Consider the following 14,883-nt stretch of genomic DNA (forward strand, 5'->3'; position numbering starts at 1 on the left):
ATAAGCTTAATGTCTGATTCGGGATATCATGGGGAAAGCAAGGGCTGACCCTCCCTCACAGAACCATTCTGTCCCCTCATAAAGTCCTGGAAAAACTCAGGTATGACTTTTTCACTCCCCAGTTCCCTGATTTCCCATGTCAACTACGTGAGCACTTTTAAAATTCAACATAAAGTCCAAGATTACGTCCATACATACACAAAAATAGTTTATTCCATCATGAAGTTCTGAAAAAAAGCTTTCATGAAGTTTTGTAATTATTTGATATAAGTATAATGGAGCTGATGATTTTTTAAGCTCAAGTATGAAATTTTTTTTTTTACACTTGCTAATGCTCTGGCACTAGCCAACTCGTTTCTCAATACAATTCTTCCTGGGCATTTTTAAGGGTATTTTCTCCTCTCGGGCCTCAGCTTGGGCTACGTGGTATGCCAGCCAGAACACCAAGCCTAAATGAAGCCTTTAACTACCCTTTCCACCAGCCCAGCAGACAGTCCGGAAAATAGCTACAGAAGCCATTTCACAAGCTCAGCTACACTCACAAATGTCATGTCAGCCCCCCTACTGGCCGCCTTTACCCCTCTGTCTCTACTCTCTGCAGCAGGAAGCCCCCATTGCTCTTTTCAACTTCCTTGTCTTCTCCTTTCAGGGATGGTCCCTTCCTTTACAGGAGGAAGGTTAATGAGGGCTCTTTCTGTGGATGGTTTTGGCCTTGAAAAGCTAGACAGTCATTCTGGGTCCTCTAGGATTACAAATAGGAAGAAAACTACAAGCCTCTGACTAGTGGTGGCCATTCGTCCCTCAAGCAGAGAGAAGAAAGTACTGAGCCGAGAGCAAGGATCTCTTTCAACCCCTGGGCACAGTCAGGACTAACGCCTTGGCCTCCCCAGTGACAATAATCAGTTACTTTCCTTCTTTCGGAAGTGAATGTGCGTTGGGTTTATGCATTTAGATTACTGGAGCTTTGCAGAGAGCCCAGAAGTCGAGGAGTGTCGGTCCTCTGATGCTGTTCTCCTTCAGTATGGGGTGGAATATTCTGGGTCTTCTGCCCTCTTCATGTCACTTTTGTCAACAGTGACACAGTAACTTGCTAGGACTTTGACTTGGGATGGCATTGCGCCTATAGATCAAGTTGGAAAGATCTGACATCTTAACAGTAGTGAGTATTCTTACCCATACACTGGAATATCTTGCCGTTTATTTAGCTCTTGTTTGAGGTTTACGTCATTTGCAATCAAAAGAAGCCTCAATCCACAGAAACTCACAATACAAAAAGAACCTACAGGCACATGAGCTTATAAGGAGCATTCCACAAGCAAAGCGCACATGACCTTTGCAGACCCTGTGCCTTCAGTTCACCTGGGAGACCCTGCTTTAGATGGGTCAGACTGCTTTAGACTCTGTTCTGAACCCCCTCATCTTTCCTAGAACAAAATCTTGGAAGGCGCTTCAAGGGGCAGCTGCAATTTGAAGATTGCGGAGAAGAGCCAGTGGATGTGGGTTCTAAATGTCTCCATCGATGACTCTGCTATTAAACTCACCGACTTTACATGATCGTGTTTCCTGCCCCTCCCTTCTGCATGCTTTCTCATTATTACTTTGAACGGGGAGCCATGGCAGCGCTGGGAGGATCGCAGGAAGGTGCACTGAAAGGTTCTGATGAGTGAGAGAGCTGCACAAACAGAAGGCTTTAGGGTGATCTCAGGCTCCCTAATCCACCTGGACAAAAGCAGCGGATAAGCTCTCTCCAAACCATATAGGAGTCTGGGTTGGGTACTTTCCTCCACTGTATTATGTAACGTAACCAAGCATCCAATAGCAACAAGCACTGTATCTGTGTAGACACCTCCAGCCACCCAGCCAGCAGCACCACTGAGCAGACACCAGACAAGGGGTGGAAACTGGACGCTGTCTAAAAGGAACTGGAAAATGAGAGCCCAGGCCTAAACGCTGGTCATGTAGTTAGAAATGTCAGGCAGATGCCCAAAATGCACGTAAACGAGGACGTTGTCAGCACGCTGCGGCTGCACAGGAGCATGTTTCCCGCGATGGAGTGAAGCAGAGTTACTAGCACAGCAGTTCTCAGAAAGAGATAACTTTGAAGCAGGGTCTCAGGAGAAGCCCACCCTCAATGTCCAAATATTCTAGAATCATCAGCCGCTTCATTATTTTTTTTAATAATTTAATTAATTTATTTATTTTTGGCTGTGTTGGGTATTTGTTGCTGCGTGCAGGCTTTCTCTAGTTACGGCGAGCGGGGGCTACTCTTTGTTGCGGTATGCAGGCTTCTCATTGCGGTGGCTTCTCCTGTTGCTGAGCACGGCCTCTAGGCATGCGGGCTCAGTAGTTGTGGTACACGGGCTCAGTAGTTGTAGCTCACGGGCTCTAGAGCACAGGCTCAGTAGTTGTGGCACATGGGCTTAGTTGCTCTGCCGCATGTGGGATCTTCCCGGACCAGGGACTGAACCCATGTCCTCTGCATTGGCAGGTGTATTCTTAATCACTGCGCCAGCAGGGAAGTCCCTTCAACCGCTTCTTAAGATGTCTCTCCAACATGCAGTGGCTTAAGCCAACGACTTGGGAGGTGATGAAACCACCCTGCCTCTTCCTCATCTCCCACATGGGAGCCACCACCGCAGTCCGTAAATTATACCAGCAAGTCTCTTCCTCCTTCTCAAAACTCATCACCAATACTGGAGCCCAATGTCTCAACCAGGGGCAATTCTGCCCCCACCTCAATCCCAGGAGACACTGAGCAACATCTGGACACATTATTGGTTGTCACGCTAGGGAATGCATCTAGCGTGTAGAGGCCAGGGATTCTGCTAAACATCTGTAGTGCACAAGACAGCCCCACAACCAAGAAGGATGGGCCCCAAATGTCAGTAGTGCTAAAGGAAAGAAGCCTGCTCTAGCCCCAGCCCCATGGTCTCTTACCTGGACTTCATGACAGCCTCTCACCCCACCGCATCCTCTCTTAACTGCTCCAGCCCATTGTGCAGACAGCAGCCAGATGACCCTCTGAGAAGCCACGTCTGACATGGCCATGCCCGTTCCAGGGGCGCCCACGGATCCTGAGCAGGACCACAGGGCTCTGCCCCAAGCACCCCTCCGCCTCTCCATCCTCTCCCCCCATCCCTCGCTGGCTCACTGCCCACCCCATCCAGCCACAACCACCGATCTTGTGGCCAGTCCTTGAAAGCAGCAAATACCCTCCTGTCTACTGGCCTCTACCTGGAACTTGCCCCGCCTCATGCTTTCTTCACCCAAGTCCTCCTTGAAACCTTCCTTGAACCCCCCAACTCTTTCCCATCCCCTGATATCCCGGGTCATCCTATCCCTTACTTTCCTCAAAAGGACCTTCTACAATCTAAAATTAGAGATTTATGTCTATGGTTTGCTTGAAATCGTACAACTATACATGTGTGGGTATGGTGATTTGATTAATACCTGTCGTGCTGACTTAAATGTAATCACCATGAGAACAGAGCCCACATCTGTATTATATGTGTGTGACCAGCACCTGCACAGTGCCTGGCTCACAGAATGAACATATTAGTAAATGAATTTTTAAAACAAATGAGCCAATAAATGAACAATGAGAGGCTAGGCATAAAGCCGTCCAGGAGACCTGCTCAGTTTCACAGAGCACTGAATAAATCCTGACTGTGATGGAGGAAGGAGAAAAGGGCTGGGGGGCACCTTGCCTGGTGGAAGAGGTGGGCAGAAGGCTTGGATAAGGAAGGGGAGCTGGGGGAGAGACCCCTGAAGGCCAAGGTCAGGGGCCAGGAAAAGGCAATCCCTCCAGGTGCCTGAGAGGAGTGCTTTTCCACTAGAGAGCATCACTGCAGGGGGCAGGACAGGCAAGGTGGCTAGGAAAGGCCTGACATCCTGCGGTCCCAAATTCAAGCCTTGTCCCCCAACACAAACAGGCACATGAGGGTAAAGAACACAGAGGAGGGCCTCCCTGGTGGCGCAGTGGTTGAGAGTCTGCCTGCCGATGCAGGGGACGCGGGTTCCTGCCCCGGTCCAGGAAGATCCCACATGCCGCTGAGCAAATGGGCCCATGAGCCATGGCCACTGAGCCTGCGCTCCACAACGGGAGAGGCCGCAACAGTGAGAGGCCCACGTACTGCAAAAAAAAAAAAAAAAGAACATGGAGGAAACCCACCACAAAATTAAAGGGAAGATCAATGCCACCAACTACTTCTCAATGAAATCATTCACTGCAGGCTTAAAATGCTAAAAGCAAAATCCTAGTACTCAACAATGGAAAAATTAATGATGAAAAATCATTTGATTAAGCAAACGAACGCACATCAATGCAGGCACGTGCTCTGAACTGGCACAGAGCCGTTACAACTACAACTACTCACTAATGTGGAAAGGCACTCATGATATAATGATAAAAAGGGAGCAAAGCGAACCTTATCTAGGTTGTAACTATAAAAATTCTCACGCACGTGCACCGTAACTTGGGTAGAAAACCAACACAAACGGTTGGCTTGCCGAAGGAGAGTGGAGAACAGAAATGATTTTGCTTTCCGCTAAGGCTGCATCTCTGCTGCTGTTGCAAAGTCCTGTCCACTACAAATGGGGGCAGGGAGGTGGTCAGGAAACAAGTGTCTCCATCCAGACAGCTCCAGACAAAGTCTGCCCACATGGCTGGTATCTCAAGTGTCCTGGGGCTACAGCTGAGAAGACTGTGCAACTCCCCTGCAAGGAACTCTGGCCAGAAGAGATTCCAGAAATCCAACACTGGGCGAATGCTCTCCACATTATACACTGGGCGAAGCTGGAAGCCCCAGTGTTGGGTGAGTTCAAATTGGAAGCATTTTGAGCCAAAGGTTTACCAAGCAAATGACCTAGAATGTTTTCTTCAACTTTTTTTTTTTTTTTTTTGTGGTACGCGGGCCTCTCACTGTTGTGGCCTCTCCCGTTGCGGAGCACAGGCTCCGGACGCGCAGGCTCAGCGGCCATGGCTCACGGGCCCAGCCGCTCTGTGGCATGTGCGATCTTCCCGGACCGGGGCACGAACCCGTGTCCCCTGCATCGGCAGGCGAACTCTCAACCACTGCGCCACCAGGGAAGCCCTGCTTCTTCTTTTTTGATGCGAGTCATGACTTCACTTGCAAGGGTCTTATCATCTACGCATAAGGAAAACTTGTGAAATCAGAATAGTCCAGAACATCGGGCAGCGGAGCGCTGGGGGCGCAGGTGAAGCCAGCCCCGAGGGGAACACCTGCACCTGCCTGGACTCCTACGTCCCCCACCCTCCAGGGCAGCCAGGACACTCACTGCACAGGTGAGATCCAACCACACCCACCTCAAAGTGTGACCAGGGACCAACATCAGCTGCGCTCACTGGGTGATGACCGGAAATGAAAACCCTCGGCCCCTCCCTGGAATTACCGAGGGGGAATCTGCATTTTCACAAGACCCCCAGGTGAGTCGCATTGGGTGAGGTCAGAAGGGTAGGGTCCTCATCATGTGATTAGTGCCCTTATAAGGGTCACAAGAGAGCTTGCTTCATGTCTCTGTTATCCACCACGTAAGGATGAAAGAAGTCAGCTGTGGGCAATGCAGAGGAAGGCTCTCACGCGAACACTGCCCTGACGGCACCCTCATCTTGGACTTCCAGGCCCCAGAAACGTGAGGAATACATTTCTGTTGTTCATAAGCCACCTAGTCTACGATATTCTGTGACAGCAGCCCAAACTAAGACAAGCACCCAGAAGGAAGAAATTTCTGTTTTAAGCTGCCATGTTTGTGGTATTTAGTTGCAGCAGTCCGAGGAGACTGGGGTCACTTCCAAGCACGGCTCGGTCCCCTCGGCCCCTGGAGTCTGGGACCACCCTCTCCTCCCTGTTAGTAGGCGAACTCTCCAGAAGGCCTGGCCCGTTGCTGATTCTCAATCCAATGTGGCCGTTCCCTTCATGGCTGTCTTCTCCTGAGCTGCCAGCCTTCAGCTGCTGAGTATCCTGATTCAGAAAGTCTTCCCCCCAAATGCACAAGTGACCTGGAAAGTCACCATCCAAGCCATCTCGGACAAACGATGACAGACCTTGCAAGCAAAGCCCTGACTCGCATCTGCGGCGTCCTGGATCAATCAACACAATCAGCAACCACCAGCCCCCAGCCTCAAAAAAAAGTGAGGAAATATTTTATTGTTTGCTCTGAGTGTACCTTCCTGGCTCTGATGCTACCCATGTCTTTAAAATACGTACAAGTCTATGATGGTTCCCACGTCTCGCTGGCCTGCTTCCTCAGAGCCCAGAATCATCTGAGCTGAAGGAACTGGACTCAGCAGAGCTCTTGTCTCCTTACTTGGTTCACCCACTGATCCTGTACCAAGAGACGCCAAGGTTACGTAAGCAGGTGACTTCTGAGGATCAAACAGCTCCCTAGGCGTCCAGCGCTGTGGTCAAGTCGCTCAGTCCCACAAGGAAGAGGATGAAGTGGAATCACAGACTGGACCAGGGCTCTAGTGAAAACCAGGCCATCACGTGGGACACAACAGCCCAAATGGGAGGTGCACAGATTCCTCAGGCAGGGAGCAAGTCCTGATAGCTCTGCTCACAACTTCCACAGACCTTCAGAGCATTTGGAAATCTGTATGCACCCAGCTAACCGGACAGAACCAGGTCTTTGCCATAGAGAAAGGGTTGGCCAGGGAGGTTACTGAAGCACTGTTTACGGAAAGGAAAACTACAAACAATCCTGGTGCCCAAACATAGAAAACTGGTTAAATAAGGTACGACACAACCATGAAGCGATATAACCTTAAACAAGGTGTTCTGCAAGAGTACTGAAGGATGCAGGGAAATGTATGTGGAAAAAAGGAAAGTTGTATGAACAGGTATGTATAAACACACATACATACATACGGAAATATCTGTACGTATATATCATATACATCATCTCATGCATCATCATAGCCTAAGGAGGAAAAGCCTACGATTATAAAGACAAACATGCTAACGCTGTAATTTATGGGGGGGGAGATGACAAGTGAGACTTATTTTTCTGAAGTTGACTTTTTGGCATTTTCCACTTTTCTAAAAAGATCACATATTACATTTAAACTGAGGGCCAGGACACAATAAATCCCTGCTTTGTTTAAGGGAGCTGATAAGACTTCACATCCTTATGGGAATCTTGAAAGCAGCACATGAAGTGGAGAACACTGGGGCCCAGGATGAAGGGGTCAAGTGGGAGCTGCTGTTACTAGAGCCAAGGCCCCGGGCAGGTCAGCAGTCACCTGTGCAACCTGATTTTCTCATCTGCAAGGAAATCATAGTATTTCCGATCCTTGTTTTGTCATCATCCCTAAAACATTCAGAGTTTTTCCAGAGGACAAAAATATTCGAAACTTACAAATTTGTTAGAAGCAGTGAGGACCCTGGAAGCTAGCTGAGAAATGGACAAAAAGCAGCCAAAGCTTCTGATAAGGAAGAATTTTAGATAAAATAGAAGAGAAGTAAGTATCGTTCAAGTCCAGGTATTATTTTTTGTTGTTGTTGTTGTTGTTGTTTTTTAACATCTTTATTGGAGTATCATTGCTTTACCATGGTCTGTTAGTTTCTGCTTTATAACAAAGTGAATCAGCTATACATATACATATGTCCCCATATCCCCTCCCTCTTGCGTCTCCCTCCCTCCCACCCTCCCTATCCCACCCCTCTAGGTGGTCACAGAGCACCGAGCTGATCTCCCTGTGCTATGCGGCTGCTTCCCACTAGCTATCTATTTTACATTTAAGGAAATGAAAACCATGCTTCTTGGAGGGCAAAACTCACCCAACAACTGCATTTACTGTGATTACCATATAGCTTATTTCCAACACAGTTCTCCCCGGGGAAGGCCAGACAGACGTGGCACCACCAGGGGTCAGAAAGGCAAGCAACAGGGAAGCTGGCACCCAAGGGGCAGCCCCCTGGAAGGAAGGCAAAGCCTCACGCATCTGTGTGCCCATCGCAGCTCAGGAGCCTCGAATTCAATTAATCTTCACCCCAGTGCAATCCACATTCTGGTAGAGGAATTCACTGAGCACCAGGGACCTGTGTCTTTACAATGGAAGACACACAGAACACTAATAATATTTCATACTAAACCGAACAAGAGGGTGGAAGAAATAGAAAGAACGGTAAAGAGCAGTGTTTTTCAAATGTGGGTTGAGATACGTTCGCTGTTCAGGAAATAAATTTAGTGCCTGTCAACCAGCAATTTTTTTTTTAGTGAAATACATTAGTTCAGAATAGACCAAAGGATACCAGAATAGAACAGAAAATGCCAGAGTACATCCCATGGAATAAAGGGTTAGAACGTTTTCATGAAAGACTTTTCAGCTTCACACACACACACACACACACACACACACAGACATGCCCAACAATGCATTTTTTATTGTGGATCAGGGTCAATGTTTCCCTCAACAGAAAGTTCTAGAAATTTCTAGGGAGGTTATGCCTAGTTCACAGGGTAGTCTTTTCCAGGATCATCCCACAGAGTTGTAAGATTTGTGGAACAGAGTGAAAATGTCAACGCCTATGTTAATTCTGATGGCAAAACCCCACGTGCCCCAAATCTAGCACTGCAATCCACGAGTGGTGAAGAAACAGAAGCCTCTGTGGCCAATGCAGGGGGCCCATCACCGAGACCCATCCTCCAAGAAGCCTCAGGACCAGCCCCACGGAACCGCCTTTACCTCCTCTAGACACAGCCAATTTCTGCTGGCATAGCGTCAAAGTTTTTTAATTGCTTTATGCCAAAAAACACAGGACATATCCACTCCGATGAAAAGCTCCACAGGGAATGAAGGTGATGTCTTTACAGCCCCAAAGCATCTGATCCAGAGCTGCTGTCCGTCGACGTGGACAACCACTTTAGGCCCTGTTTCTGAGCCATCGGATCGCTGGTGCCCAGTGACCCTCTCTGGGGGGAACTGAATGGAAGGATGTGGCTCTGGATCTGGGCAACGTGGGCTTAAATTATCCCTCTGCCGGGCCCCATGGCCTTGGGCAAGTTCATTAACAGCTCTAGGTGTCTTCACCTACAATCAACGATCACACCTATGGAACGGGAGTACTGTGAGGGTCACAGAAGATGCTAATATAAAGCACTCAGAACGGCAAGCGATCGATGCATGGCAGCCCCTGGAGCTCATGCTTCTTCCCATCAGCCTTTGGCATTAACCCTCCGGGTGGCTTCCGAGCGTCCAGAGGGGCTCCACTCGTGTCTCTAAGAATCAAAGGCTATAGGAGAGTTGGCTGGATTGACTGAAGATTCTGAACGGCAGAACCTGGAATCTGACCCATTTCTCCAAGGCAGCTGGAGAACGTCACAGCTTCCTGAGAAAAACAAGTCTACTGCCAGATGTGAGTTTTAGGGAACAAGAAGGGCAGGTATAGCACTGAGGGTGCAGCGAGTGAAGAGAGGTCCTGCCATAATCTCATCAAGAGTAACTGCGCACCAGACACACAGTGGCTCGTGACAGGCATGGCCACGGGGAGCAAAGGAAGAGAAGGCAATGGAAGAGGATGATCGCGTCTGGCTTGGAGATGCTGCAGGCGAAGTGCCGCTGGGTCATGCGTGGGGGAGAGGCAGACGGTGACCACACAGGGTAGAGCAGAGAACAGGACCAGACGGCGCTGGCCACAGGTGCAAGGACCTGCTCATGGTGGGGCAGGACACGGAGAAGTGTGATGGCCAAGAAGGTTCCCCGAAGCACCTGCTGAATGCTTAGGATGTCTGGGGGTGGCTGTAGGCATGTGAAAGGGGCAATCTACTGTGCAGACAGAAGATTCCAGACTGAGAGGAAAGGGTGAGGGATCCATCAGGACCCCAAAGGAAGGGGCAGGTAGGGGAGAACTCAACACAGGTGGAGGGTTAGTTTCAGGTAGTAGAATGGACTCGTCTTCTTCGGAAGGAAGTGAGAAAGGAAAGGTGATGTTGGACAGGTATTAGAGGATCTTTTCAGTACAGCAGACAAACCAGCACCATTTGCTAAAGGTGGAAGGGGGTGGGTAAGGAGTCAAGCTTGAGAAGCTGCCAGAAATACTGTTAAGATAAATGGAAGAAGAAATCTTTTTTCTTTAATTTTTATAAAAAATAAAATTGTACGGGTGCTGGGGAAAATGACATGGTAATTCCTCAAAAAATTACACATACAGCCCAGCAATTCCACATCTGGTATAGACCCAAAAGAAGCGAAAGCAGGGCTTGAACAGCTCGTTACTTGTACTTACTTCCACAGCAGCATCATTCACAAAGGCCAAAAGGTGTAAAGAACCCTAGTGTCCATCAAACGGTGCACGAATAACAAAATTTGTTAGATACATGCAATGGGATACAATTCTGTCTCAGCAAGGAAGGAAATGCTGACGCCTGCTACAACACGGATGAACCGTGAGAACATTATGCTAAGTAAAAGAAGCCAGACACGGGCTTCCCTGGTGGCGCAGTGGTTGAGAGTCCGCCTGCCGATGCAGGGGACGCGGGTTCGTGCCCCGGTCCGGGAAGATCCCACATGCCGCGGAGTGGCTGGGCCCGTGAGCCATGGCCGCTGAGCCTGCGCATCCGGAGCCTGTGCTCCGCAACGGGAGAGGCCACAACAGTGAGAGGCCCGCGTACCGCAAAAAAAAAAAAAAGAAGGCAGTCACGAAAGGACATGTATGGTATGATTCCACTTACACAAGGAACTTGGAATACTCAAGTTCATAGAGACAGACAGCAGCACGGTGGCTCTCAGGGGCTGGGAGGAGGGGAGGACGGGGCAGCTACGGTGTAACAGGTACCGAGTTTCCGTCTGGGGCGATGAAAAGGGTTCCGGAGACGGATGGTGGTGATGGTTTCACACCCACGTGAATGTCTTTCATGTCACAGAACTATACTCTTAAAAGTGGTTAAAGTGGTAATTTTTCATGTTCTTTACCACATGAAGCATTTTTTTAAGGACCTGTCGGCAGCGCTGAGGTTGGGGGTCATTAACTGAGGGATCTCGAAGCAGTACAATGGTGAGTATGTCTCTAGAACCGCACGGGGGCCCCAGAGCAGGATCTAGAAGTGGAGGAGACCTGAGGCCACCTGGCAGAGCATCGCCCACACATTCACCGTGGTTCCCTCTCCCATGTAACAAAGACGTACCCAAGTACGCTCCTGCTTAAGTTAGATGACGCTGCTGCAAACTCCACGTCCAGCGGAAGGCAGCGCTGCTGAAAATTCTAATTGGATGCCGTGTCTATCCTGCAGTTAATTATTATCAGAAACTCCTCTTGCCTCTCCCTTCATTGAGGCATAAAATGCTGACTTGGATCCACAAGGTGGGTGTAAGTGGTTCTTGCAAGTCTGAGAAGGGTGACGGCGGGGTGCTCAGAACGGCCACTCCCACCCCACAAGTCTAGCAGGTCACGCTGAACATCACCAAGAACGCATGGAGCGCGCTGACCCCCTGCTCACAAATGACGTCATCCCCAAGATCAAAACAGCCAACAAGGGCCACCCTTGGGAAACAACGTTAACCCCTAAGAAATGCCAGTCTTTTTCATATTTCCTCTACGTAAGATGACTCACAATTGTATTTCCATTTCCACAGAGCAAAACGTAAAGAGTTAAAACAACACAAAAACAGGATCCCGTGATGGGAATTCTTAAATTTCAGAAGTCGAGGCAGCACCTATTGTGCAAGAACAAAATACGAAATCAGCAGCAAGGAGGCAACATTTCAAATAAAACTCAGTCATCTGTGCTGCAGATGTAAGGTCTGCACCAACGCACAAACGTCACTGAACTCACCCGTGTCTCATAATAAAACACCCACTGAAGGAAGGACTTTCAAGTCTGCAGTTACTAAATGCCTTGACCTCCAGGGAGGTGGGCAGACACAAGTCAAGCCCAATCAAATTTAATAATCTAACAGTATATTTAGAAACCAAAAAGGACTTCTGGGCTCAAAACTTCCTGTCATTTGTATCTATTCTTAGACTCCCTGTGTCTGTTTTCCAGAAATGCCAGAGGATTTCGTAGTAAATGTACCAAACACATTGTTAATTTTAACCTCAAAACAATAAGGCAGCTTTAGGCAATAAGTTGCCAAAATAATTAAGCCCAAACTTGAAAATACACGCCACACAGCTTTCTCTGTGGATCACCAGCTCCACATGAAGACTGAGAAGTGATACTGAGGACGGCACGGCTCTGCCAGACAGCAGTTTCACCTCCGAGATGAAAGGGCCATCGTGACTGTTCACGTTTAGTGACGCTGCTCCCCTGGTCACAGCAACCGTGACACACATCTGAGCACGCGTACATCTCTGTCCCAGACTTAAAAGCTGGGAAATTACTTTCCCACAATATTTTTAATAGCCATAAAGATGTTTCCTGGGAAATGCTACAGTAAAAGAACATTCAAAGAGGAAAGTACAGAGGCTGCTACAAGGAGCAGCAGAGTGAAAGCTGCAAGTTAATCATTTGGAAGATTCTTGTCCTTTGAAGGAATTAGCACGGGCAGCACACACAACTCGCACAGCTTCTTCTGCAGTAAGTCGGCCACACTGAAACTGCCAGACAGGGATGCTGGCAAGGGTGCGGGTCCTGGGCCACTCCCGGGGCCCGCCCCCCACGCCCCACCTCCTGGCACCTCCACGCCGGCGTGTCCTGAAGACCGCACAGACCCCACCTGAGACGCAGGCATCTGTTCTCCCAAAGGACCACAGGGCGAGAACAGATAATAACGTGGTGAGAACAGCAGGACCACAGGAAGGTTGGATCCCTCGCTCACTCTTCCAGACTCGCTGGAGGGACCAAGATATATCACTAGCAGCACAGCTCAGCCTGAGGTCTGATGGATGCCTGGTGCACCTACAGCCTCAGCCTCCCACACCTGCTCAGATACTGAGACGCCCTGACAAGTGACGTGAAAACATCATCCTCCTCCACTTCCCCATCCTTCCATGATGGAAACTGAGAACCTCTCCTTGCAGAGAAGCAAAGACCAAGGACAGCATTGAAGAGCCCCTCCAGAGGAAGCGAAAAGAATCCCATTACAGGGACCACGACCATGGTCACTGCAAAGCCGCTCCTGAACCTTCCGCTCACGTCCAGGCTTCGAAGGACACGCAGACCCTGCTTTTCACAGCCTGCAGGGAGTCCCGCCTCTAAGAGCGGGGCCCTGAGTGTGGTCGACGCTGCCTCGAGGACCTACCTTCACCCGGACGGTCTGGTCTGACACGCCGCTCATCATGTCGCTGATGGATCGGAACAGCTGCACCAAGGACTCCACGAAGTCGGCCTCTCCTTTGTTTTCGTACAGCCTGCAAAGGAACACACAGATCTGTGGGCCTGCACACGGCACATCGCCACTCTGTGCTCCTGCATCTACAGACATTAAAGCTGCTGTGAGGGAACGTCCTCGATATCCAGAGAACATGGGAGCTGACCTGGATTATAACCGGGACCCTCAGCTAGGGAGACAGGCCTTCACGCCGAGGAAGCTGATTTTAATCATTCTATTCATTGCCTTTTGGCTTGTAACATAACACATTCTACACATCTGAAAAATGCAGAAATGTATAAAAAGGGAGGGAAGGAGGGAGAGGGTAAGGAAGGGAGAGAGGAAGGAAGGATGGAGAAATCCAGCTTGAATTCTACCCCGCAGAGATCACATCATTAAGATTTCAGTGTGTATCCTGCCAGTGTTTCTTAAACCCATGTCACATAATTGACAATCACAAAGATAACTAAGTTTAACGTGATCTTAGAACCTTTTGAAAATGATACTATACTCATAAACTCAAAATTACTTGATTTCAGAGTAATGACACTATACAAATTCTCCCATCACAGAATTGGTGGTTCCGGGAAAACATTCCAAGAGTGGATCATATTCAGTAAATGGATAATAAGGAAGTGGCATACTGGTTACATGTATGCAAATACGTGCTGCTAATTGTAAATAGGTTTCATCTATGAATTATTTATTAGCAGTTACTTCAAGCTGCTGTGTTCCTAACAAGCGATACATTTGCATTTTAAGATGCTGCAGCGCAGATGTTTTATTAATACAGACTAGTTTTCTGCCTAATTAAAAGCATACCATACCTGAAAACTTGTGTACAATGGAAAATTTTGTAAACTAAGTGATAATTAATCACCCTAGAAGTAGTCTTAAATGAGTTCCACTGTAAAGCAGCAAATTCTGTCTAAAATGGGACATTGCAACCTAGTGTATCTGTTTTGTAAAGGGTTTTCAATTAGGGGTTTGTATAAACAGGGTGCCAAACAATGACCATTATGAAGTCATGAACTCCTGCTTGCAGGTGAAAAGGAGCAAGGGCGGCAGACTGGTGCAGATACCTGGGGAGGCTTCTAGCATGTACTCACTCATTCTCCCCCATTCCCCCCCAGCCCGCTCCCAGTGTATCTGCCAGTTCCTAAGGCTCCACGGCGCAGGGGACTGAAAACCAAAATGAAAACATCTATACAGCAGAGTGGAGTGTCTGTCTGTCTCCAGAGATAAAGAATAGAGTCTGAAAAATGCCAGGGAGAGGGGCTCCAGGTAACACAGCAGACTCTCAGTTGAAAACCCTGGGCAACCAGAGGAAAACCATGTAAGGCTCCATACAGCCTCTGTCGTGTAAAGGTTCAGTCTCACTCTCTCTGCCTAGAAAAGAAAAGGATGAATCCTCTCTTGAAGAAGATCACTTCATCTGGAGCTTTGACAGTTTTATATATTCACAGTCCTGTATTCAAACAAAGTTATTAAACACAGAAGAATACCAGACCACATGTGGCCCAATCAAAACAGAGACGACAGAAACAGACCCACAAGTGATCAAGATACTGTAGTTAGCGAGCAGTTACTTCTGTATCAAGACTGTCAAAATA

General features: G+C 48.5%; 1 protein-coding gene across 2 annotated transcripts in view; it reads right to left on the minus strand.

The window, feature by feature from the left end:
- DOCK1 (dedicator of cytokinesis 1) overlaps nucleotides 1–14,883 on the minus strand; it is a 527,155-nt gene that overhangs the window by 388,824 nt on the left and 123,448 nt on the right. For both annotated transcript variants that reach the window (XM_079899863.1, XM_079899862.1), the window contains exon 23: nucleotides 13,202–13,310. In XM_079899863.1, the coding sequence (XP_079755989.1) occupies nucleotides 13,202–13,310 (109 nt within the window). The remainder of the gene's footprint in view (nucleotides 1–13,201; nucleotides 13,311–14,883) is intronic.

This window comes from Stenella coeruleoalba, assembly GCF_951394435.1.
Source record: "Stenella coeruleoalba genome assembly, chromosome: 16".
NCBI lineage: Eukaryota > Metazoa > Chordata > Mammalia > Artiodactyla > Delphinidae > Stenella > Stenella coeruleoalba.